This window comes from Hyperolius riggenbachi, chromosome 7 (assembly GCF_040937935.1).
Source record: "Hyperolius riggenbachi isolate aHypRig1 chromosome 7, aHypRig1.pri, whole genome shotgun sequence".
NCBI lineage: Eukaryota > Metazoa > Chordata > Amphibia > Anura > Hyperoliidae > Hyperolius > Hyperolius riggenbachi.
Genome location: NC_090652.1, coordinates 28,262,702 through 28,288,618, shown reverse-complemented (window position 1 = coordinate 28,288,618; position 25,917 = coordinate 28,262,702). Strand labels below are relative to the sequence as shown.

At 48.0% G+C, this 25,917-nt stretch overlaps 1 protein-coding gene across 1 annotated transcript; it reads right to left on the bottom strand.

Annotated features, from left to right (window-relative positions):
- Positions 1–1,435: 1,435 nt before the first annotated feature.
- Positions 1,436–25,463, bottom strand: TMEM219 (transmembrane protein 219). The gene is made up of 6 exons (XM_068243793.1): positions 25,355–25,463; positions 13,977–14,172; positions 13,692–13,902; positions 9,995–10,133; positions 3,978–4,122; positions 1,436–1,648 (listed from the first exon to the last, which is right to left on the bottom strand). The coding sequence occupies exons 2-6, from the start codon at positions 14,118–14,120 to the stop codon at positions 1,514–1,516; spliced, it is 774 nt and encodes a 257-aa protein (XP_068099894.1). The 5' UTR covers positions 14,121–14,172; positions 25,355–25,463; the 3' UTR covers positions 1,436–1,513.
- Between the last annotated feature and the right edge of the window lie 454 nt (positions 25,464–25,917).

The following is a 25,917-nucleotide window of genomic DNA, read 5'->3' as shown; positions in this document are numbered from 1 at the left end:
AAATATGGCAGCCTCGATATCACTCTCACTTCAGCTGCCCTTTAAAACCCGAGGTGAGAGGTATATGGAGGCTGCCATATTTGTTTGCTTTTAAACAATACCAGTTGCCAGTTCACTTTAAGAAAGAGGCAATTTAGCCCACCGTGGGCAAGAAATAGTTGGAGAGAGAACTGCAGGCATAGATAGCTTGATAAACAGATCAAAAGATAAGAGAGACCTAGAGGAACAACAGTCTCTTCCTGGGAAAAGCAGTTTATTTATACAACAGGAGCTGCACAAATGCTTTCTGGAAGTGCATTTAACCTGAACCCAGGACACAAGGTTTGCAGAAAAGCTGTTTGCCTCCAACATATCCCATCGCTTTTGGTCGGTTTCTCATTCGATTGTGTGAATATGTGGGGGCAGCACGGGTGCATAGTGGTTAGCATGCTCGCCTTGCAGCGCCGGTTTGGATCCCAGCCAGGGCACTATCTGCACGGAGTTTGTATGTTCTCCCTGTGTCGGCGTGGGTTTCCTCCAGGCACTCTGGTTTTCTTTCACATCCCAAAAACATACAGATAAGTTGATTGGCTTCCCCCTAAAATTGGCCCTAGATACACTACACGATACATACATAGACATAGGACTATGGTAGGGATTATACTGTCAGCCCCTCTGAGGGACGATTAAGTGACAAGACAATATACTCTGTACAGCGCTGCGGAACATGTTGGCGCTATATAAATACTAAATAATAATAATAATATTGGAATAGTGGCTGTATTGGAATATTTATGTGCGAATGAGGAACAGCATGGATGAATGGCCACATAGCGCTGCACTGCATGAAGCGATACCAAAATCTATTGGGGTTGAGTGTGCAGTGTAGGTAAAAGGTACCTGAGAAGGGGAAGTGAAAAAAAATATACATACCTTGGGCTTCCCTCCACAGAGATCGCTCCCTCGCCGCCCTGCTCCGCCTCCTGGTTCGTCCAAAATTAGCCCCACAAAGTCCTCCAGTCAGGGCCAGTCGGCGCACTCTGGCCACGCACACTCCCCCGTTGCACCATGGCTGGGAGTGGTCTGCACAGGTGCAAGGGGGCGTGCGGCCGGGGCGTGCATGTGCAGTACGCCCTCGCCTGGGGTACTTTGCAGGGCCAATTCTAGATGATCCAGGAGGCGGAGCAAGATGGCGAGGTAGTGATCGGCATGGAAGGGGCTGGAGGAAGCCCCAGGTATGTTACTTTTTTCTCCACTGCCCATCTCTGGGTCACTTTAAGGGATCAATCACTATCCAATTGCTTTCTGATCAGAGAGACATTGATCGGCATGGCATACCAGCCCAAATGGACCCAAATGCATAAAAGTTTTCATCTGCAATGCCAGAGATCCTGTAAAACCAGCAAGAGAAGGAATGGGGCTTCTGTAAAACAGACAACACCGTAGAGAAGCCCTCTAAGAATAAGGAAAAAGCGCTTTATTTTAGCGTCCTTGGCACAAGGTTCCCCATATCCTTTGGGGTCTCTGAATGAAGTCACAGGGGTACAGCCGTCCACTTCTCTTTGCTGGGAGTCGGAATGAAGACATGTATGACTGACAAGCAGATCCCCAGAGAGAGGATGGCGAGGCCGGTATACTGGAGTCGCCGTATACACACGGCTGCATCTTCCTGGAAAGACAACACAGGAGACATTACGATGGACTGTCTGAGAGTGAATTCATACAAACCTTCATATATATCCCACATAGCAGCCCTATACCCCACTATATATACATACCATGTTCTCTGTATTCAATGTTAAAATACAGTAATGGAAAGCATATTACCCTTGGGGGAACCATGGAAACCGTAACCAAGGAGCTCAGCGACGAGGGACAGCAGACCACCATCCTAAGGCTTTCCTCTCTTTAGGTAAGTACCTCATTTTGTGTACCCGAGCTTCAGCTCGGTATTCTTTAAAGAGAAACCGTGACCAAGAATTGATCCCATCCCAATCAGTAGCTGATGCCCCCTTTCCCATGAGAAATCTATTTCTTTTCATAAACTGATGATCACGGAGCTCTGTATGGCTGATATTGTGGTGAAACCCCTCCCACAGGAAACTGTGAGGACCATGGTCCTGGCAGTTCCCTGTCTGTGAACCTTGTTGCATTGTGGGAAATAGCTGTTCACAACTGTTTCCAACTGCCCAAAAAAAGCAAGCAGCATCTCCTTCCACTGACATCACCTGCCAGCAGTAAAAATGTCACCATGTGACAGGGGCGTTTCTAGGTTCCTGGGAGATCCGGGGGCACCCCTGGGCACCAAGAGGGAATGATTGTGCGGTGCGCTGCAAAAATGGGCGTGGTCATGCCATAGAAAGTGGGCGTGGTCATAGGTGGGGCCAAATGTACATGAACATAGCAGTGGTGTAACTTACATATATTCAATAGGTAGTATTTCACATATATAAGCCTGGCTTCTGTCTTGTCTTCGGCTGGCTGGCCTGGCAATGCTGTGCTGGCATTGATGCTGTGCCAGCTTGGCTGGCGGTGATGTTGAGGCGGCCTGGCTTGGCTAGGTGACTTACTGGTGGCTTTGCTGGGCTGGGCAATTTGCTGGGGACATTTTGGGGGGCTTTGCTGGGCTGGGGGCTTTACTAGGCTTTGCTCTGCTGTATGCATTGCTGGGCCGGGACCAGGAGACTTTGCTAGGATGGGGGGGTTTGCTTTGCTGGGGGCTGTGCTTTGCTGGGCTGGGGCCCTGGGGCTTTGCTTGGCTGTAGATAGGTAGGTGCCCCCAGTATAGGTTAGATAGGTAGGTAGGTAGGTGCCTCCGCTATAGGTTAGATAGGTAGGTTCCCCCAGTATAGGTTAGATAGGTAGGTTCCCCCAGTATAGGTTAGATAGGTAGGTTCCCCCGGTATAGGTTAGATAGGTAGGTTCCCCCGGTATAGGTTAGATAGGTAGGTTCCCCCGGTATAGGTTAGATAGGTAGGTTCCCCCAGTATAGGTTAGATAGGTAGGTTCCCCCAGTATAGGTTATATAGGTAGGTTCCCCCAGTATAGGTTATATAGGTAGCTTCCCCCAGTGTAGGTTAGTTAGGTAGCTTCTCTCAGTGTTGGTCAGATAGGATGGTGCCTCGAGTAAAGAGGCGGGGCGCTGGGCAGAGCGGCAGGGGGGGGGGGAGCGGGCAGTTCAACACTCACCTTCCGATCGCCGCACGCACAGCCTCCATCTCCTTCCTACTTTCTCCTCCGGCGTCCCTCGCATTGGTAACAGCGCCCCCTGTGATGACATCGGTCACATCATCACAGGGTGCGCCGTAACCAAGGTGACGGACGCCAGGGGAGGAAGTAGGAAGATGAAGGCTGTGCCTGCGGCGATCGGAAGGTGAGTTTTCAACTGCCCGCTCCCCTGCTTATACGCGAGTATATACAGTATACCCTAGGGGAGTACTCACCTTGGGAGGGAGAAGCCTCTGGATCCTAAATCGGTTGCCCCCATCCTCCTCCGTCCTCTCGATCCTGCGATGGGACCCCAAAAGTGTGACCTCTCACACTGTAGCTCCGGCCTGCTCGGGCTCTGGTGGAAATAGCCGTATCCAATCGGGTCTGTGCTACTGTGCAGGCGCAGATGTCTTGCACCTGTGCAGTGCTGTGGACCCAATCCAGTCTGGCTTTTCCAAAGAAAGCTAAGCAGGACGGAGCTACTGCACCTGCACAAGGCACCGAAATGCGGGATTTTGGGGGTCTCACCACTGGAACGGAGGGATGGAGGAGGACGGGGGAAGCCTATTTAGGATCCAGAGGCTTCCCCCTCCAGAGGTGAATACACCATATGGGCACTTTTTTTTTTGTTACAGGTACACTTTAATAGCCACAGTACACAGTTTGTGGGAAAAGGGACCCAGTGTTCTCCTCTCTCACTAGTTTGATATTCTGCACACAGAAGGGAGCATCCTTCTTCATCCTTACAGCTTTGCTGGTTTCACTGCAATGGCCCATTCCCTTCTCACCTTAGATACCATATTCCTCAGGCCGGGGTCTCCAGCATAGATGAGGGTGTGGCACGTGGAGGAAAGGGCGGGCTCTTCTTCCAGCACGTAGGGCTCTGGTGGGCCTGGACTTCTGGCAGCAGCCCCGGCACACTGTGAGGAGGACCTGCAGAGAAGGGACAGCTTGTCAGTTTTGCAGAACTGTGGCCACCGTAGTATGACAGTTGTTGGCCACCGTAGTATGGCAGTTGTTGTCCACCGCAGTATGGCAGTTGTTGTCCACCGCAGTATGGCAGTTGTTGTCCACCGCAGTATGGCAGTTGCTGGCCACCGCTGTATGGCAGTTGTTGGCCACCGTAATATGGCAGTTGGTGGCCATAGTAATGACACTTGACACTGTGATGTGAAAAAAATTTCCCTTCAAGATCAGCTGTACCTCCTGCCGGGGTTTGGCAATCTGCTACTGACTACCCTTTCCAGTGTCTGCTTGAATTGGAAATGGCAAAAGAGGGAATGTTGTTGTAAGCCATAGACCCCTATTCAATTTACTTTTTACCCTAAAGGCCCATACCAACTATGTGATTTTTCCGACTGGTGATTTTTTTTTAGAGATGATCCATTGTTTCCCCAATCTTGCGACATGGGTACAGGCGCACGATCACTCGAACAATGTTTAGCCAAACACAGCAATATCGCGAAGATCCAATCCGCGACAGTCATCTCTACCTCCCATGCACGCCTACAGGACTTCTCAAGAGCAGACTCCACCCTATGGAACTTCCTCCCATCCTCCCTCAGACTCGCCGCTTCCTTCAACACCTTCAAGCAAGCCCTCAAAAACACACTTCCTTAAAATGACTTACCCCCCCATCTACCACACTTTAACTCTCTCAGCATAGCACCTTTTACACAGCCCTACTTTACGTGTCCCTCCCCCACCCGTTAGATTGTAAGCCTTTGGCATGGTCCCCCCCCCCCAAGTGTGTACTTCTTGATCTTGCAACCCAGAATTGCTGAGTCTCTGTAAAATCGCAGGATCATGCATCTTATACCCTGTTCACATGGACAACCTTGTGCCATGGCTTATAACTGTTCGCTACCCCTTGTCTACATTGCATGTATCCCTATTTATTGTCCTGCGTTGCTTAATATGTTGGCGCTTTATATAAATAATAATACCGATTTACTTTCTGAAATTTATCACAGGCGGCAATATCTTTAGTACTGGCAGGTGATATATATGAAATGTTAAGTTTACCGAGAGTTCTAAAGCCAGTAGAAAAGATCTCTGATCTCCCAGAATGCTAGTGGGTGGGGTGGGGGGAGAATTCCACATAGTAAACAGCCTTATCTAAGCAATATATAGCTAAAGGAAATGTTACTTAAGCTGAAACCAGGGTATTTAACATAAAAGTAGGTATCCTGAATAATTTACTACATTCTGCTATATGCCACTACAGGGCCTCTTTAAGTCAACTTGCAAGGATTTTTGCATCTATATTAAAAATGACGGAAGTGCAATGCAATGCTCCTGTCGCATCCCACCGCAATGCAAAAAATGACAAATGTACCATCCTGCGGCAGAGTGCGGCGACAGCGTCATATGCATAGCTCCGCCCCCTGTTCAGTGACGTACCCACTGCTGGGCAGGAAGGATGTTACTGGGATTCCCGTTGGTACGCGCATGCGCTCTGCAACACACCGCTCTCCATTGCTTACACTATGTGCTTCACCCATAGGCTTACATTACACCAAGCACTGTGCGTTAAGTGTGTTGCTTGCGGTAACGAGCTGTTGCTCTTGCGTTGGCTTGGATACTTCCGGTGCACCGCTACGGACCGCAATAAGTGTGAAAGTCTCAATAGACTTTTATTGCTTTTGCAGCCCTCGAGGCAAAATAGGGTAATGCAATGCATGTTTACCCTGAAAGTGTTAAAGGGACCTGAGAAATAAGCTAAATTGGTGCCACTTTATTTCCCATTTTGACAAGTCATTGGGTTTCACCGAACTCTTTGTCTTCAAACTGATTTAGCAGAAATACTGTGTTTCCTGTGGCTAATTAGCAATGTTTCATCGTTTTCATCAGTGGGGAATCCTGTAAACCTCTCCACAGCCTTTGTGATTTTCTCCTCAGTTTGTGCCAATAAAGCTTTTTGGTTTGATTTAATGTTGAGGTTTGCCATAACAGACCTACGCATAACGTGCTTCCAATTCCTCCCAGGTGTTGTGACATGTGGCTGTACATTCTGTGACCAAAGACCAGGAACCATTGTTGTATTGTTTCTAAATTTCGCCGTTTCTATATTTCCTCTATTTGGCCTATTTTAGTCTTCCCACATCCCAATAATATACAGGTGAACAAAGAAAATGGGCTCTAATGGGATTTTAACTGGTTCGGGACCGTTGATAGTTAAAGTGAACCTCCAGACTAAAAATCTACTCCGCAGCACTGAAAAGGCTTGGTGTTTCTCTAACAGTTTCACAGCATCAGAACTTAGTTTTTCTTACATAAGCCTCATTTTTAGCGGCATAAAAGCTAAGCTCCACCTCATCAAAGAAAACTGTCTGGGCATTTTTCCCCTGATGCTGTGCAAAGCATGATGGGATTTCCTATGTTGTTGTTCTCATTGCCTAGCAACTGGGAGGGGTGATCAGGACACAGGACAGTTGGAACTGTGTCTCATGCTCCCTGTCACTTCCTCTCAACCAAAAAGATGGCTGCCCTGATGAAATCAAACATTTACCTGTTCAGGGTGGGTAAGAGATTATATTACCTATCTATTTTAATTAACATAACTAATGTAACGTAATGACAGTATGTTTGTTTAGGCTGAAATTCCTCTTTAAAGAGGATCTGTAACATTAAAAAATTCCCCTGGGCGGTACTCACCTCGGTGGGGGGAAGCCTCCCGATCCGATCGAGACTTACCCCATCCTCTTCCATCCCACGATGGTCTCGCTGTGCCCCTCCGAACGGCAGGATATAAGTATTTACCTTCCCGGCTCCAGCGCAGTCGCAGTAACGGCTCTCGGCTCAGAAATAGGTGGAAGTAGCCGATCCCAATCGAGTCCGCAGTATTACGCCTGCACAGTAAGCTCCCGGAGACGCGAACGGGAGCGAGGAAGCGTGCGGCCATGGCCGAGGAAGCGTGCGGTCATGGCCACGTAGCTGCGGTGACATTCGTAGTTAGACGAGTAATTGGCAGGTGGTTCCGCGGCGAGGAACTGAGGATTCTTCAGGGATGGCGGGGGACTTGATATCTGCATGGGGCCGGTAGAAGCCCCAGGTAAGTGACACTTTTTGTTTTTTTAAACAGCCACAGAACCCCTTTAAAGGGACCAGAGGCTTTGGTCCGAAATGAGTTAACCCTCTGGGCGATACAATTATATCGCCCAAGAGGTGGCGCAGCACTATTTTTTAATTTTTTTTATTTTTTAAATCATGTAGCGAGCCCAGGGCTCGCTACATGATAGCCGCAGCGCAGCGGCATCCCCCCACCCACTCCGATCGCCTTCGGCGATCAGAGTAAGCAGGAAATCCCGTTCAGAACGGGATTTCCTGCTGGGCTTCCCTGGTCGCCATGGCGACGGGGCGGGATGACGTCACCGACGTCATGGACGTCGTGACGTCATAGGGAGTTCCGATCCACCCCTCAGCGCTGCCTGGCACTGATTGGCCAGGCTGCGCAAGGGGTTGGGGAGGGGGGGGGCTGCGCGGAACGGCGGGTAGCGGCGGATCGGCGGCGAGCGGCGGCGATCGGAAGTTACACGCAGCTAGCAAAGTGCTAGCTGCGTGTAACAAAAAAAAAATTATGCAAATCGGCCCAGCGGGGCCTGAGAAATCCTCCTGCGCGACATACCCCGAGCTCAGCTCGGGATTATCGCTCAGGAGGTTAAAGGAAGTTGAATTGTGTATATTGTAAATTATATAAATAGATAAATATTATTCAGGAGATAGGTAATTTGTTTACAGAAAAACATAGTTTTGTACAGTTAAGACAACATACAAATTAAATAAACATTACTCATTTTAAAAACATAAGTAGTTCAAGGGAAGCATTATAACACCACCCCGATCGCTTGTGTCCAAGACTCCCATTAGAAAACTCTTGTATCTCTTGGTCGGTACTAGAGTAATAATTTAACATGGTATACCACAATTTATTTATTTTTTAATGTAGGTTTATATAATTACGGTACCTGGTTGATCCTGCAATGCCTAGCAACAGTGGTGGCTCCCGCTTCAATTTTTTTTTGGGGGGGGGGGGGCACAATAGCTGGTTGGTGGGACCCATTTTGGTGATTGATGTTTGTATGGCAACTTTAGATAGTTTTTGCATAGCTCTATGATAAAATAAAGGCTAATTAATGTAAACATCACACACAGAACTCAGAGGCTTTTGAGCAGAGCAGATTGTCCAAATGATGGTGCTATTATGAAAGGACAGTTACCTACAGATGTACTTGGCTAGTTGGCTGGCAGGCTTTAATCCTCACTTGCTAACAAGCTGCTCCTGTGTGGACGGATCACTGACAAATCATTCCAGCCCCCAGCCTGTGTCTGATAACTCTACAAGTAAGGGGAGGGGGATGAGGCAGGAGAGGGGTGGGGGGGACACTGCGTGTGTAATTCCTTATCTTAGTAGCTAAGCATCACTGGAGAGTAGAGCTTGTATTTTACAGACAGTGAGTTTTGCTACAGGATTATACCATTTACTCACTCACCCCTTTTGTGTCTTGGAATGTTATTAATTTAATTGCTTGCACTCTATGATACATTTTCTTCATCATGTCATATCTGCTATTGTAATCAGCAGTGCTGTATTGTGTACCAGTGTCCATATTTGATGTATATCATTGTCTGTATCATTATGTATCCCTTGTTTGTTTTCTTACATTGTACAGCGCCACGGAATATGTTGGCGTTTTATAAATAAATAATAATAATTTACTGGCTAATTTAAAAGTAAACAAGTTTTTTTACAGATTCTAAAAGAAAAAAGACAAACATTTATATTGTGGTATAGCGCTCAACAACACACCTTATAAACATTTATATCGCACTTTTCTCCTGGCGGACTCAAAGCGCCAGAGCAGCAGCCACTAGGGCGCGCTCTATAGGCAGTAGCAGCCAGTACGTTAAAAAGGGGCGCTGGGAAAAAAGGGCGCCGGGTTTTAAACGATAAACATGGATAACGTTTAAAAAATATAATGTACTATATTTCGTTTAAAAATAATGTTTTATAAAGTTATAAATCATTAAATAATGTTCATGAAATTGGCAATTGTGAAAACGTTAATCTTCCGTTTAAAAAGTGAAACGTATAATAACGTTTAAAAAAAAATAGTAAGTAACCCTCCCTGTACCTACCCCTAACCCCTAGACCCCCGTGTTGGTGCCTAAACCTAAGACTCCCCTGATGGTGCCTAAACCTAAGACTCCCCTGATGGTGCCTAAACCTAAGACTCCCCTAGTGGTGCCTAAACCTAAGACCCCCCTGTTGATGCCTAAACCTAAGACCCCCCTGTGATAAGCATTAATAACGTGTGAAAAAAATATTGTGCTGTTTTTCGTTTAAAAATAATGTTTTAAAAAAGATTGTACTGTTTTTCGTTTAAAAATAATGTTTAAAAAATTATAAATCATAAAATAATGTGTAATCATGAGAAGCAGTTATAAAACAGTAAAAGTCTCCGGGCGCCGCTTATAAAACGTTATTTTTCTCCGGCGCCCTTTTTTCCTGTCGGGCGCCCATTAAACGATATTTATTATGGGAGTGAATGGCGGCGCCCGATTTGTCCACTTGCCTCAGGCGCCCGAATTTACTGTTCCCGTAGCAGCCTGTCAGGGAGACTTGCCTAAGGTCTCCTGCTGAATAGGTGCTGGCTTACTGAACAGGCAGAGCTGAGATTCGAACCCTGGTCTCCTGTGTCAGAGGCAGAGCCCTTAACCATTACACTATCCAGCCACTATCCTTTCTCTCCGCCTGCAGTGTCCTAGTCACTGATAACCAATGCACAGCAGAGGTCACACTTACTTGGTATGAGGCAGGAGATCTTGAGGACCTGTTATAGTAATGCAGCTCTTCATGGAACACGGGGCATCACTGCCATTGCATAGGATGGACCACCAATCAAAGCTCAGCGTGACATTGAGAGGGGCGTCCGCACTGGGACCTGTGAAGACACGAAGAGACGGATTCACTTCACTGCAGCAAGTATGTGCTGCACATCAGGGGGCGTGGCTAGGATCCCAAGAGATTCGGGGCACTTTTGGGCACTTCAGACAGAAAATAGTTGTGGCCATGCACCAGAATGTGGGTGTGGTCATGGGTGGAGCCAAATTTACATGAACTTAACAGCGGTCTAAGTAGGCCTGCCCAGCAAAATGTTGGAAGAAGCCCCCCCTCTCCTTTAATAGAAAAATGCAGCATATCACAAAAAAAGGCAAGGTCACTTAAACAGAACCTGGCTTCTGTGCTGGCTGGTCTGGCTTTCTACTGGGCGGGCTGGCCTGCTGCCAGGTTCCCCATAGCATTCCCTGACCTTCTAGTGGACCTCCTCCCATGCTCCTACGGGGCTCCGATTGAGGCACCACAACTCCCAGCATGCCCCCATAGAATAACCACAGCTCCCTGCATGCCCCCATAAAGGTATCACAGCGCCCAGCATGGCACCACAGCACCCAATATGCCCTGATTGATGCACCTAGCTCCCAGCATGCCCACCATTGAGACACCACACCTGACTATGCCTGGGGAGATCCGGGGCACCCCAGAATAGATCCGGGGCACGTGCCACTGATCTTTGGGGCTAGCAACGCCCCTGGCTACACTGCTGTCTAATTAGCCAAAGAAGGAGATTCCCGATTAAACTCAAAGACAAGAGAAGAAACCAAGAGTCTCTTAAGGTGGCCATATGAACGGCCAGATCGACCATTAGATAGATCTATTTCCTGGCCACACGCTGCACAGCAATATCCAATAAAATTCAGCATGAAATCCATTGGACGTCATCCGCGCACTGCAGCCACCTACCGCCCCTCTCCCCCCCATCCAAGTGTAAGTGCCCCCCTTCCTGTGCTCCGTGTTAAAGCCTCACCTCTCCACTGGCGTAACTCCTAGTACCATGTGACTCAGCACATGTAGTGACGTCATAACATGAGATATGGAACTGGAGCTCACAGTGACGCAGGGCACCGGAGGAGGCCAGGAGTCATGCTGGTGGATCATTGAGCCTTTAACACTGCAGGGGACATTATACACTTGGGGGGGTCCGATGGTTCAGTTGTCGCTATATCGAACAGCATTACTGCGCATACCCTGTTGAGTCCTGACAACCAAGAGTTTTCCCCCGTTCCGGATCCATCCATTGACAGATTTCAGCTAGAAATTGATTAAAAGATCGATCGGGCGGCAATGTTGCACCACTGCTTCTCTTCCAATTGGTTAAGATTATTGAATTGGAGCCCCCGGCTTCCCCCAGCCCGACATGTGCCCTCGCCGCAGATCCATTGGCTCCTGGTCCCCTCCGGTGCAGATGCCGACCTTGCCAGGTCAGCATCTTCCTCCATCTTCTTGTGTTCCAGTGTGGTTCATTGAGTTGCACTGACGTCATCCGGGCTGTTCTGCGCAGATAAAGAACTACTGCGCCTGCGCAGTACAGTCCGTAATGTCCGCTGCCTGCGCTTGTCCCCCACTGGCTTTTGGGATTCCTCCCCTGCATATGCGCCCGCCCCACGTGGTTGCCTAGTAAGGAAACCACATGGGGCGCACGTGTATGCAGAGGAGGAATCCCAGAAACCAGCGAGAGACAAGCGCAGGCTGCGGACAGGTCATTTATAACTTGCACGGGGCACCGGGGGGGGGGCCTCATAGATCATTAGACGACAGCGTCAGGGCGGCGAGGCATGACGGATGCGGTGCAAAGGGCCGATTCCGGATCTATTTCAGTATGAAATCAATTGGGAATCGGCCTGTGGTGTATATAAAACACAAAAAAACTTTAAAACATGAACTTGCATAAGGGCCCTTGCGACAGGGACCCAGATATTGCATATACAGTGTATCAAGATGCAGGACACTGTCCAACCGTCAGTCCGTCATGCCCAACCCGTTTTGCTATTAAAGCTTCCTCGGGGGCCACACAGAGGATTTCTTTTAATCCATTGTTACTGGAATCGGGGTGCATTAACCATTTGGAGTTACTGTGGATACGTTTTGCTGAGAGGGTGTCCGGCAGGAGTGGACCCAGCTGCTGGAGCTCTAATAGACCCTGTAGTTAAGGTCTATGATGTTCTGGTAAGCGTGTCCTCGATTTCTGGTGTGGTGGTAGAGCATTGAGTCAGTGCTGAATTTATAGATAGTGAATCACATCTTTCCCCACTATCCATGGTGACCTGGAGGGGGAATAGTAATTAACACAGCTGCAGGGTGAGACTTTTTTGGCTTACCCCTGCACCCAAATTTCCCGGAGCCGTTTTTGCATGTATACACGCAGGATGACTTACGCCTGTGCAGTAGCACGGAGCCGCCGCTCCACGGAAAAAGCTGAGCCCGTTTGGCTCCATACTACTGCCGCAGGTGCGAGACGTCTGCACATTGCCAGGCTTTGGGGGGGTCTCAACGCTGGAATGGCGAGGGGGATGGGCGAAGCTAAAGCCTCTGGATTATATGGAGGCTTCCCGCTACCTGGGCAAGTACCCTCTTTGGGCACTTTTTTCCCACTTAGAGGGAAAACTAAAAGTATTTAGGGGCTTTTTTAACTGTTAGGACTAGAGGGAGGGGCTAGCAATGTCGGGATAAGGTCCTCCAGCACCCAAGGCTGAGACACCAAAGTGCGCCCCTCCATCCCTCCCACCCCAGCCGTCACACACTGATTGTTATTAGACTAAGAGGCGCCCCGGGGCCCCCAACACCTTAATCTCTAGTTATCTGTCTTGCAGTCACTGCCATGTATCCCCTTTTCTTATTTCTCTCTGCTTCAAACACAATAGGGGAATGATAGCTGAGTGAGTTGTGCGCCCCCTCCTACACTGTGCCCTGAGGCTGAAGCCTCTCTCGCCTCTGCCCCGCGCCCCCTCCTACACTGCGCCCTGAGGCTGAAGCCTCTCTCGCCTCTGCCCCGCGCCCCCTCCTACACTGCGCCCTGAGGCTGAAGCCTCTCTCGCCTCTGCCCCTGCCCCCTCCTACACTGCGCCCTGAGGCTGGAGCCTCTCTCGCCTCTGCCCCGCGCCCCCTCCTACACTGCGCCCTGAGGCTGGAGCCTCTCTCGCCTCTGCCCCGCGCCCCCTCCTACACTGCGCCCTGAGGCTGGAGCCTTTCTCGCCTCTGCCCCGCGCCCCCTCCTACACTGCGCCCTGAGGCTGGAGCCTTTCTCGCCTCTGTCTCGGCCCTGGGGGCTAGTGTAATAAACTTTAAAGGATACCAGAGCTGAAAGCTATTGTAAAAACGGGGTGAGCAGGCATGTGTGGGAAGCAGTCCTGCACACCGCTGCCTCCATTCTCCTCCATCCCCCTCCTTTCTCACCTAAATGACCCCTTGCAGCCTCTTCTGGGTCAGGGAGTTGCACAGTAGCCCTAGATCCCGCCCCCGTGCCGGGAACACTCTGTACATGCCAACGACATCATGCACATGCTTTCGGCTCTGGTATCCTTTAAGGATGGGCATGGGCTGTACGTTTACATATGATATTTCCTGTTGCTGGGGCTCTGTAACTGGCAGCTCCTGTACTGACCTCTCATCCCAAGCTGGCTGCCTGTTGCCGTTATCTCCACGGTGCTGTGATTGAATGCTGGCTGCCAAGGAGAGATTGTCACCATGGCCAGGACTGAGACATTGGCAATGTCCTCAGGGCTGGCAGTCCGGGTGGTGGTTGGGGGTTGGACGATGCGAGTCAGAGTGCAGATCTTATAAGCGCTGAGGACTTGGAGAACGCTGTCCCAATCCTGGAAACATAGAGAGACAATTAGACGTGTGTGCCGTATACCTTACCCCTCCAGAGTCCCAGGGACCCCAGTACCTGGGCGGAGTCAGCATCTCTAACCGGCACCCTCTTCAGGAACTCTCCCAGACCGAGGAAGGTGAAGCCCAGAACCAGGAGACAAGCAAGGAAAGTCACAGTAGCTGGAAGATGGACGATGCAGGATCTCAGCCTAAGGAACATGGCGGAGCGATAGAGAACACCAGGGGTGGATGGCTGGACTCAGCCCGAATACCTGCATTGGGGACAAAATGAAAACAAAGAGACTAAATCCAACAGTTCCATTCCATCCAACGATACCCGAGGTGACATGTGACATGATGAGATAGACTTGGGTACACAAATATCTATGCGGTTTTCCTTTTTTCCTTTCTCTGCATGAAAGCGTTAAAAATCAGGTATGCAAGTGACAGTTTCTGTCTTGGTTGGAACTGGGTCGGACTGTAGCGTAAAACTCACAGATAAGGAATTGCAGCCACAAAACCCTTTCCTGGCAGTAAATAGCTTCTGAGAGCAGGAAAGAGATAAAAAAGGATCAATAGATTTTAGCTCTGGTATACCTTAATGAATGTGTCAGTAAGAAGAGGCCATGAAACAGTAAAAACTTAAAAAGTAGATTGAAATATAAAATAAAACCGTGGGATAACTAGAAAAGTCATTGTTAGGAGGAGAATGATAGATACAATTGTTTATCTCAGTTTATTTTCAACTCGGAGGACAACTGAAGTGAGAAGAATATGGAGGCTGCCATATTTGATATATATATATTATTATTTCAGAAACACTTGATCTGCTGCATGCTTGTTCAGGGTCCATGGCTAAATGTATTAGAGGCAGAGGATCGGCAGGACAGCCAGGTAACTGGTATTGCTTAAAATGGAAATAATTATGGCAGCCTCCATATCCCTAGTTGTCCTTTAAAGATGGCCATACATCAGGCGATATATGGCAAACCTGAGATCTGTTGCCTTCCAGTACACGGCAGCCCAATTTATGAAAGATTTCAGCATGAAATCTATCCGAAATCGGCCTAATGACCAGCCATGGGCTTTCAAGCCCAGACGGACTCGAATTCGGAATTCTGATGAAGTCTAATTACTTCACCTGTGACTGCGGGATAGGGGGGTTAACTTACCTAGACGTCTTCGGGACGGCGGCGTTCGTGTCATAGGCGTAATGAAAGCCGTGTTGCATTACTCACTGCCACGCTTATTCTTTCAAGCCGGAAGGAGGAAGCGCGGTAGTGAGTGGTGGAATGCGGCTTTCATTATGTCTACGAGGCGTAACAGAACACAGACCTCCCGAAGACTTCTGGGTAAGTTACCCCCCCCCCCCCCCCATCCTGCTGTCACAAGTGAAGTCATTAGACTTCATTAGAATTCCGAATTTGAGTCCGTCTTGACTTGAAAGCCCGTGGCTACTAGTGACACAACCTGCCTGGCTGCCCCCAAATGTAAACTGTCCCTCCCAGTGCCGGTGTGCAGTGTAAATTCTTACCTGTCCCGATAGCTTGACTCCCAGTCTCCTCTTCCACAGGTGCCATCACATATGCTCCTGGTGGCACACAGGGAATTTTAACCTTTTACGCCAGTCGATATCGCATGCCATTACCAATGCACGCCCGATCAATCACGTCAGATCACATGGTGCCATTTTTACTGCTGGCAGGCGATGTCACTGGTAGGAGATGCTGCTTGCTTTTTTGCCAGTTAGAAACAGCTGTTATTTCCCACAGTTCAACAAGGCTCCTCCAGTGTGATGTCAGCACCATTGTCCTGACATCACACTGTGGGAGGGGTTTCACCACAATATCAGCCATACAGCGCCTCCTGATGATCCGTTTTTGAAAAGGAATAGATTTCTCATGGGAAAGGGGGTATCAGTTACTGATGGGGATGAAGTTCAATTCTTGGTTACGGTTTCTCTTTAAAGGGAACCTTAACTGAACGGGGGGTAAAGCGTTTCACTTACCTGGGGCTATTACCAGCCCCCTGCAGCAGTCCTGTGCCCTCGGCGCCGCTCTGGAATCCTCTGGTCCCCCGCTGTCACTTAGTTTCGTTTTTGACGACTCACCAGTCGCCGGCCGCCATGCGTATTATTGGACGCATTCACCAATGCAATTAGCGCTATTGCGGACCGCAACGCGTACAAAAATACGCGTTGCCGCATTCCGCAATGCTAATTGCATTGGTGAATGCGTCCAATAATACGCATGGCAGCCGGCGACTGGTGAGTCGTCAAAAACGAAACTAAGTGACAGCAGGGGACCAGAGGATTCCAGAGCGGCGCCGAGGGCACAGGACTGCTGCAGGGGGCTGGTAATAGCCCCAGGTAAGTAAAACTCTTTACCCCCCCGTTCAGTTAAGGTTCCCTTTAAGCCTCATACACATGCTGAACTAACGTTGCCCATAACAATTTCTGATTGGCTACTAGGGGTACATTTTGAGGAACGAGCTTTGGGTTCCCGCGTCCTCCTCATGCCCATCACCCCTGGCTGGGGCCCTTCTCTAGTTTGGGGTGCTCTGCCTTCCGTGTATGAGCCCGGCTGTAATGTGCATGCGTGATTATGGCTGTGCCTGGGCAGTATGGCTGCACTAATACACAACGGCGAGTGCCACCAAAAGAACGGAACCTACAGGCTCTTGTCAGGTTTTTTCAGAGGGATCCTGCTGGGCACCATCTGTAGATGTATGGAAGTACCACCTATAGGCATCCCTGTAGGCGAGTAAAGGTACCCATACACTTATAGATTTGCAGCAGATTCGACCATCAGATAGATTTCTGGCAGATGCCTGTCACGTCCAATCTGACAGGAATCTGATGTGTGCCACACACTAGGAACAGATTTCCAATAGATTTAAGAATGAAATCTAATGAAAATGGATCGAAATGCATTATTGCACCATTCGATTTAATGCAACACTATGGGCCATCGATCTGCTGCCAGTAGCAGATCGACCTATATTTTCCATCTGGACCAAATCGATCGAAATTGGCCGATCGATCATGCTTTCTGCTGCATCGATTTCTAGCCGATTCGATCAAAGTGGTCGAATCGGCTGTCGATCGATGGCTGAAATCTGCCAGTGTATGGGCCCTTTGGTCTCTAACTTTTTTTGTTTAACTTAAAGCGGACCTAAACTCAGAACTTCCTCTCTGCTCAAAAAGATCTGCAACAGCACAATAACCTTTAAAGAAAAAATCATGATACAGCTAATACTAATCCTGCAATAAATCTGCAGTGTGTCTACTTCCTGCTCTCACGGAAGCAGACTAAGGGTTAACATCCTATGTTTATATACTGGCTGAGCTTGTCGAGGACTGATGATTTTTCTGTGCTGACACAGCTCAGAGATCAAATTACACTTGAGATTAGTCAGAGATGAGGGGGAATTAGACAAGCTCTTCTCTCTAAAAATGCATGGAGTGCATTTCTCACTATTTTCCTTCTGTCCTGTGCAAGAGTTCAGCTCCACTCTAACTTTTTTTGAAAGTCAAAGGTTTTCTTTAAAGCTACATGATTTGACAGTCAAATAAGCAACAAACTATTTCCAACGAAAAAAGTTACATTTATTAAGAAAGCAGCTATAACCGAAAGCCAACATTACCGCCAACATGCAAGCTGAACAGAACAAGAAAAATGTATACCTTGAGCTTCAAAAAATAACACCGAAATAAAACACAGTAAATAACAGCCTGCAAAATAACAGCGTGGAGACATAACCAGCTCAGGGCAAAATATAGTCACTCTGCTGGAGAAATGTTGAATGACATGCTAATTGTGGAGGTTGATGTAAATTTGATGAAGACTAAGAGTTCTCAAATTTACATAAAACTTTCAAAACAACTTTACGCAGCTCGTCAGCCTGCCATCCAGCGGCACACATGGAAATCAGGTGGAAACTTTACATGATGTAAATACATTTAATAACATTACAAAAAAAAATCACCTAGGCCAGTGCTAGCCAGGTCTGTGGAGTCGGCAGATAAATCCTCTACAGTTTCTGGTACTTCAGACTCTAACTCCTCTGTAGGGATGGTCAAAAATATCTCAGACTCCTTGATTGCAGCTCTATAGCCCTGGTGCTAGCCACCAAAGGTCCCGAAAAAGTATCAGACTCCTTGATTGCAGCTCTATAGCCCTGTTGCTAGCCACCAAAGGTCCCAAAAATGTATCAGACTCCTTGATTGCAGCTCTATAACCCTGGTGCTAGCCACCAAAGGTCCCGAAAAAGTATCAGACTCCTTGATTGCAGCTCCGTAGCCCTGGTGCTAGCCATCAAAGGTCCCAAAAATGTATCAGACTCCTCGATTGCAGCTCTATAGCCCTGGGCTAGCCACCAAGGGTCCTGAAAAGGTCTCTAACTCCTTGATTGCAGCTCCGCAGCCCTGGTACTAGCCATCAAAGGTCCCAAAAATGTATCAGACTCTTCGATTGCAGCTCTATAGCCCTGGGCTAGCCACCAAGGGTCCTGAAAAGGTCTCTAACTCCTTGATTGCAGCTCCGCAGCCCTGGTACAAGCCATCACAGGTCCGACTCCTACATTGCAGCTCTATAGCCCTGGTGCTAACCACCAAAGGGCCCAAAAATGCCTCCGGCTCCTGGATTGGAACTCTGCAGCCCTGGTGCTAGCCATCAAAGGTGCATATAGGTGTAGGGGTGGTCAAACGACACCCTGGAGGGAGAAACAAAACACAGAGAAAACGGTGGCCCAAAGATGATGAGCTAGATGGTGGCTAGACCACGTTAGACCCAATCGGTATACCCCTCCAAAGAAGGGTAAACGGTACAAATGGGAAAAGAGGAAATCCAGGGTATGATATGACTTTAGAGGCGTGTTAACTTGGCTCTTAGCACTGTCTGGGCACTTTTATTTGGCCTGAGGAAGTAGGCGAAGTCCCACAAAACGCGTTGCCTGTGCAAATTAAAAGTTGCTTGGGCAATTATGCTCCTCCCCAGCCCTGGTAGCCTTTGTATGACTGGGCTGAGTGTATGGCACAGCACCCTGCCTGTATGCTGCTTGTTGTGGAGTAGGAAAGAAAGAAAAGAAATGTTGTACATCCGTGTCCCCCTGTGGGGGTTAAAAACACTGAATGCTGGGAAGCGCCGCCGAAGGCCGACCTCACAGAAAAGCATTTTGAAGGAGACGCCAGGCTGCCTTGGGTAGCTGGTTCAGACGTCTGTCTGAAGAGACTCTTGAGGTGGCCATACACTTATTCCCATTGGCATCCGTCAGATTCGATCACTCTGATCAAAATCGGCTAAAAATCAATGCCGATCGATAGAACATCTGATCAGTTTTTTGGCCGAGATTGGCGGCCCATAGGGTGCCACTGCATCGAACAGTGCAATGTTGCGATTAGATGCCAACATCTATTAAATAATCTGATCAGATTTGGTCTGACAGGGATTGGCCTTCCATGGCCACCTTCATTGCAGATTTTTTTTCTGATGTCAGTAAAGTCTGGCATACATTAGTTGATATATTTAATAGAACAGAAATAATATAAAACAAAACTAAAAAAAATAGGTTTTCTAAATGTACCTTAATATTTAAAATAGCTTATCTTTTACAGAAGTTATTTATAAATGATTTAGTCAGTGTTTGCCAATTGTAAAATATTTCTTCTCCCTGATTTTCATTCTGAAATGTATCACTGGCGGCCACATCTTTATTGCTGGCAGGTGCAGCACTGCGGAACGTTTGTTTGTTGTGTGTTCCAAAGGGAGCAGAAACAACACCTGGGCCCAGATGCAATTCACTTCTTCTCCTGAGTTTCCTCCTCAGTGATAGTTTTACACCTTGTCATAAAATGCCTTTTAAGCCACCAGCAAGCTAGAAAATACTCAAAATATATTTGATAGTACTTTTTCACCAACCTTTGGGTACTTTTTTAGTTGTAAAATGCTGAAAATTTTGTTTAAACAGAAGATGAAAATGATCTCTTAGGAGATAACTCAGGTGAAAAAGTGAATTGCATATGGGCCACGGTCTCCCAGAGTGCTCTGGGGCAGCACTACAGTGTGACATCATAGCTTGGGCTACACAGACAAAAAACAACGGAGTTTTTTTAGAACCAGGATTTTTTTCTTTATCATTTATTCTTTCTTTGCAGTCTCTCCAAATCGTGGACAAAACATGAAGATACAAAACCAAGCTTCTACTTCACATAAAAAGATAGCCTGACACGTGTTTCGCGGCCAACAGCCGCTTCCTCAGAGGCACATTGCAACTCCAGATCGTGATGCCCTTTATGCTGACCTTCTGATGTTTGTATGCGATGTGCCTCTGAGGAAGCGGCTGTTGGCCGCGAAACACGTGTCAGGCTATCTTTTTATGTGAAGTAGAAGCTTGGTTTTGTATCTACAATGCTTTGTCCACTATTTGGAGAGACTGCAAAGAAAGAATAAATGATAAAGAAAAATTCCTGGTTCTAAAAAAAACCCGTTGTTTTTTGTCTGTTTGTATTTGTATCTTTTGATATATTAGGGGTGAACCATACTGTAACTTTTTATCTTGTCTATGTGATTGGGCTAAACATCGCTGTGAGGGTGGGGCTAAATACCAATACACAGCAATAAATAGATATTGGAAGTGTTTCTGATGCTGAAACCAAGATAACTGATGTAAAAGTGGGTATTCTGAATCATGTAGTGCATTCTACTGTAGGTCACTACAGGGCCTCTTTAACTAATTATTTTGTCAATGGAATGCTGATTGGTAATGGGGGTAGGTGGGAGAAGGAAGGGGTGGCACAAGACTGAGGGGCCACAGCTTTGTGCTGCAGAGGTGTAATTATAGGGAACAGCCTCTTCATCAGGAAGACACTTATTTTATGATCCTTGCAAGATGGGCCCTTAGGCGGGGGAGGGGTGTGAACATTGGGGGTCCCTTCAAAGTTTTGCTGGGGGGGCTCATTGACGGGTAGTTACACCCCACAGATCTGATTTGAAGGGGCACTTTGGTGAAATGAGTAAAATTTAAATATTAAAATAATTCTCTCTGCTGAAATCATTTTTTTTTTTAAAAACATTAAAAACATGAAAAAGTGAATAGTGTTTACTTTTAATGCAGTGCATTGTATTTCAGATGGGCTCCCTGTCTTACATGTAAATGAGACGCATACCTCCCATTTAGTTTTAGATCAGAAAGAGGGACACTTAGGCCTCGTTCCCACTATACGCCCTGCATTTCGGCAGCGCATATGGTGTGCGGCGCGCAAGAACAGAAGTGCATAGACAGCACTTCTGACGTTCAAACTATACACGCTGCACAGCAGTGCAATGCGCTATCCCGCTGCTGCATGCTTTTTTTTGGCCAAGCGCAGTGTTGACTCATCCACTGTAGTGAATGGGATCAGCAGCACACAGCGGCGCAGATGGCGTGATTACGCCCAATGCGTTCCGATTGCACGGCCATTCTGCACTAAAGATGTGAACGAAGCCTTAAAGAGGAACCTCGAGTGAAAATAAAGTTATAAAAAAGTGCTTCATTTTTACAATAATTATGTATAAATGATTAACCCTCCTGGCGGTATAAAAAAATCTGCCAGGAGGGAGCGCAGCAGTTTTTTTTAATTTTTTTTTTCCTATATCATGTAGCGAGCCCAGGGCTCGCCAGGGCCGGTTTAAGCAACAATGGGGCCCTAGGGCAAAATAAACCTGGGCCCCCCCCCCCCCCCAACATATACCCCGGAACAAAAATCGGCATTAGGGGACCTTTTTTGCAGCTGGTATAGTCAGGGTGTGAAGTCCCAATCGGTCGGAGCTCCACATTCTGGCTATCCCAGCCTGCATGGGGGACAAGGGGTTAAAAAGTTTCAGGAGGGGAATTTTTTTTTTTTTTTTTTAAATTCCCACACTCTAAACATAAAAAAAAAATTGGGAAAATAGGAAAAAATGCCAGGGATCTTCATACAGGCATATTGCAGCTGTATAGCGATCCCTGGCCAAAGCACTGCGGCTGCGTATGGACCCCCTGGAAACCCCGCCAGGAAATGTATTGCTCTTTCGTTTGATGCATGTAAAATGACACTACCGTTAGGTTTGCTACTAAAAGTTACATTTACCGCATTTAAAACTATACTTTTTTCCTTCTAAACTTTAAAATCGATTTTCTCAAAAACTATAAGGTCTTTTTGAAAAATTGTTTTTTCCTCTTATTCCTAATGATCTCCCTAACATATCCTGCAAATTTAGGGTTTCTAGCATTTAAGGTGGATTTGCTATTAACCATTAAAGTCGGCAGGTTTTTAAATGTGTTTTTTTTTCCCTTAAAAACTTTAAAATCGATTTTCTCAAAAACTAAAACGCTGGCTGAATCGCAAAAACGCAAACCGCTAGCGATTTTACAATCGCTACGGTTTGCTTTTTAACATAGGAATCGCGGTAGGTCATTTCCACTACCGCGATTCGTTTTTTACTTGATCGCGATCGCGCCGCGGAGCGACTTTTGCCGCGATTTTGCTATGCAGTGCATAGCATAGCAAAATCGCGGCCGCGAACGTCGGGGAATCGCCGCTAATTGCGATTCCGCAATCGCTAGCGTTCAGCGTGAACGCTAGCGATTGCTAGTGGAAAAGGGCCCTAAGGCCGATTTGAAAATTTTTTTTTTCTCTTGTAGCCACTGGGGGCCCCTACACACTCTGGGGCCCTGGGGCAGCTGCCTCCTTTGCCTTAATGGTAGCGCCGGCCCTGGGGCTCGCTACATAATAGCCGCTGCTCAGCGGCATCCCCCCGCCCTCAAAGAACGGGATTTCCTGGAGGGCTTCCCCCGTCGCCATGGCGACGGGGCGGGATGACGTCACCGACGTCACTACGTCATTGGGAGTCCCGGGCCACCCCTCGGCGCTGCCTGGCACTGATTGGCCAGGCAGCGCACGGGGTCTGAAGGGGGGGGGCCGTGCGGCGCGACTGATAGCGGCGATCGTGAGCGGGGCGGCGGCGATCAGTGTGCTGGCGCAGCTAGCAAAGTGCTAGCTGCGTCCAGCAAAAAAAAAATTAAACAAATCGGCCCAGCAGGGCCTGAGCGGCACCCTCCGGCGGCTTACCCCGAACTACGTTCGGGGTTACCGCCAAGGAGGTTAAGTAAGTGTTTGCCCATTTTAATGATTTACATTCTGATATTTATCACATGGTGACATTTTTACTGCTGGCAGGTGATGTCAGTTGAAGTAGCTGCTGCTTGCTTTTTTGGCAGTTGGAAAGAGCCGTAAACAGCTATTTTCCACAATGCAACGAGGCTCATAGACAGGAAACTGCCAGGACCATGGTCCTGACATAACACTGTGGGCGGGGTTTCACCACTATATCAGCCATACAGAGCCCCCTGATGATCCATTTGTGAAAAGGAAAAGATTTCTCATGGGAAAGGGGGTATCAGCTACTGATTGGGATGAAGTTCAATTCTTGGTTACGGTTTCTCTTTAAGCTACACTCCAGCCACACGGTGGTCTGCTACCAAACCCCTATACCTAGATGAAAACCTTTTACTGGCTAACGCCTAACCCTGTAATGGCTAATGCAGCAACAAGCCAGCATAAGGTTTCAGGCGGGAAGGCCCTTTGTCACACGCTCATTTAGCAGAGCAACTCACAAGGAGCCGAGATCTACAGTATGATGAAGAGGTGTTTGTGGTTACACTGCCATACTGATAGCAAGCAGCTAGAAGAGGACTGCTGCCTTTGTTGGGTGTTTCGGAAGTCTTTGCCTCCGTCCTAGACAGGAAGTAAGTCACTGCGATTTCCGGGTTTACCCATCGTATTTCTGCCGTTCCACCACTGCCAAGAAATGTAAAATCCCTTTGTTACCCATTGACTTATGTTACTTACGCTACCTCACTGCGGAAATCTGACGGTAATGCTCTGTTTACGGCAGGTTGGCGGCCGATCGGGCACTTCCGGTGCAAAGTGACTCGTTAAGGGCCCATTTCCACTAGAAGCGGTGCGATGCGGCTAAATAGCCGCATCACACCGCGGGTGTGCTGAAACACATGCACGGCAATGGAATCGTTTTCATTGCGTGCATGTTGTGCAGAGCGGTGCGATCCGAGAATCTGAAACATGCTGCAGATTCTCGCACGGCTGCACGGAGCAGTGCTTTTCAGCGCTGCTAGCTTTGGGCGCAGCCAGCGCCGCCATAGACTGTAATGGGAATCAGTCTATAGCGGCGCTCAGTGAGGAAGGTCGGCTCCGTCAGAAGACGGAGCCGAAGTTGTTTAAAAAACACAATAATTCGGCCTCCAGCAATCGCTGGAAGCCAAATTATTTCATTCCCCCACTATCCATGTCGGCCTGGAGGGGGAATAGTAATTAAAACGCCCCGGACTTGTGCAGAAGCACGACCAGCCATTTAACAGCTGGATCCTGCGCCCAAGTCTACCAGCGCCGTATTCAAATGTACGCCGGCTGCATTCACCCGCACCAGCGACTCATCTTCTCAAATACACTTCTGAATCGGGTGATGTGGAAGTGAGGCGGCCAGCAGCGAAAGTGACGCGAAGCGGCGAGGTAGCCGCATTCGTATCACTATCCCTGTGGAAACGGGCCCTAATAGTGCAAAGCCCCCTACACTTGCATTGTCCTTGCAAAAGGGCCCGTTTCCACTAGACACATTGCAATGCGGAAACCGCTCCGCAACGAAACTGCAACCAATTCACGTCAATGGAGTAGTTTCCATTGACACGAATTTACCTACGCGATCCGGCACAATGCGACGCGGGGGAAATTATGGATAGCATGCTGCAGTTCTCCGCAGCACGCATATGATCTCCATAGCCTCTGACAGGTAGCCGCACATGACGCTGCATCCGGTTGTCCGGGAGACTATCGGAAGTAACTGCGGAGGGATACGAGGTGATGCGGTGATTGCCTTGCATCCTAATCCCTAGTGGAAATGGGCCCTCACCCTGCAGTAAAACAGAGTAATGCATCGCATGCTTGCAAGGCAAGTGTAAAAGGGGCCTGAAACTAATATAGTATTTCAGAGGGCAAATTAGCGGTCTATCTGTACTTGGGCACTTTGCTTTTAGCAGTGGCGAGTTTGCTGTGATTTATTGTAAGGAGCAGCAGTTGTAAATGAAGTTTCCCAATGGGTCACCTTAACCAGACCAGTCACAGTAATAATAATAATTATCTATTGGATTTCAGCTTGTATACACTGAATGCATTACTGCCCTTGTTCCAACATTTTGGCATACCCGACAAATTAGCATACGACTGCAGATACACTTTATTCATAAACACAGCATCAGCCGTTACTGACCCCCACCCTGTGGGAACACAGCCCAATGCATTGTGGGAACAGCTGCATAATGACCCCTCTGACTCCTCCCCCCATACACTCCGCCTGCTATTTACTCCCCGACCCGATCCGTGCTGCCCCCGTCCATCACCCCCTCTCCTATCCCCGGTCTCACCTACTCCCCTCCCCGGTGCATGGAGACGCCGCCATAATCGGCAGTTCAACGGTCCGCGCTACAAGAACATGGCGTCTCCACGTCAGCGCCACGTGCCCCGGCGTCACCATGGAAACTGGCAGCTGGCCGCGGGTCGCTGCTTCCGGGAGCCGCCATTGTGCTGGTTGGCAACACGCTGCATGGAGCAGCCTCCGAGCGGACGGCTGTGCGGGACCGCTCCCTAGCCCTAATTAATCCCTGGAGGAGTTGGCTTGGAAATTAATGATGAGTTATGTTTTTTATTTCCCCCATCATAATATAAGCAATCCACGTGACATTATTATTATTAATAATTCTTATGATTGTTGTTACTTTGTCAGGATTGTTGTTTAACTAACTGTTGATTAATTGTTACTCATTTATTTCGCAAAGTCACATGCTTGCTTTAAATATATATATATATATATATATTTATTTGCCCATTTGTCCCAGTTATTAAAATGTTTATACTATTTCCCTAGTACAATATATGGCGCTAATATTTATTTGGAAATAGAGGTGCATTTTTTTTTACTTTTGCGTCC

Excerpts from the sequence above, each read along its gene's own strand:
- TMEM219 (XM_068243793.1), bottom strand. The coding sequence starts at position 14,120 with ATGTTCCTTAGGCTGAGATCCTGCATCGTCCATCTTCCAGCTACTGTG. Across the intron at positions 13,903-13,976 it reads GAGATGCTGACTCCGCCCAG|GATTGGGACAGCGTTCTCCA; the intron begins GTACTGGGGTCC and ends CTATGTTTCCAG. Across the intron at positions 4,123-9,994 it reads GATCTCCTGCCTCATACCAA|GTCCTCCTCACAGTGTGCCG; the intron begins GTAAGTGTGACC and ends CCTTCTCTGCAG.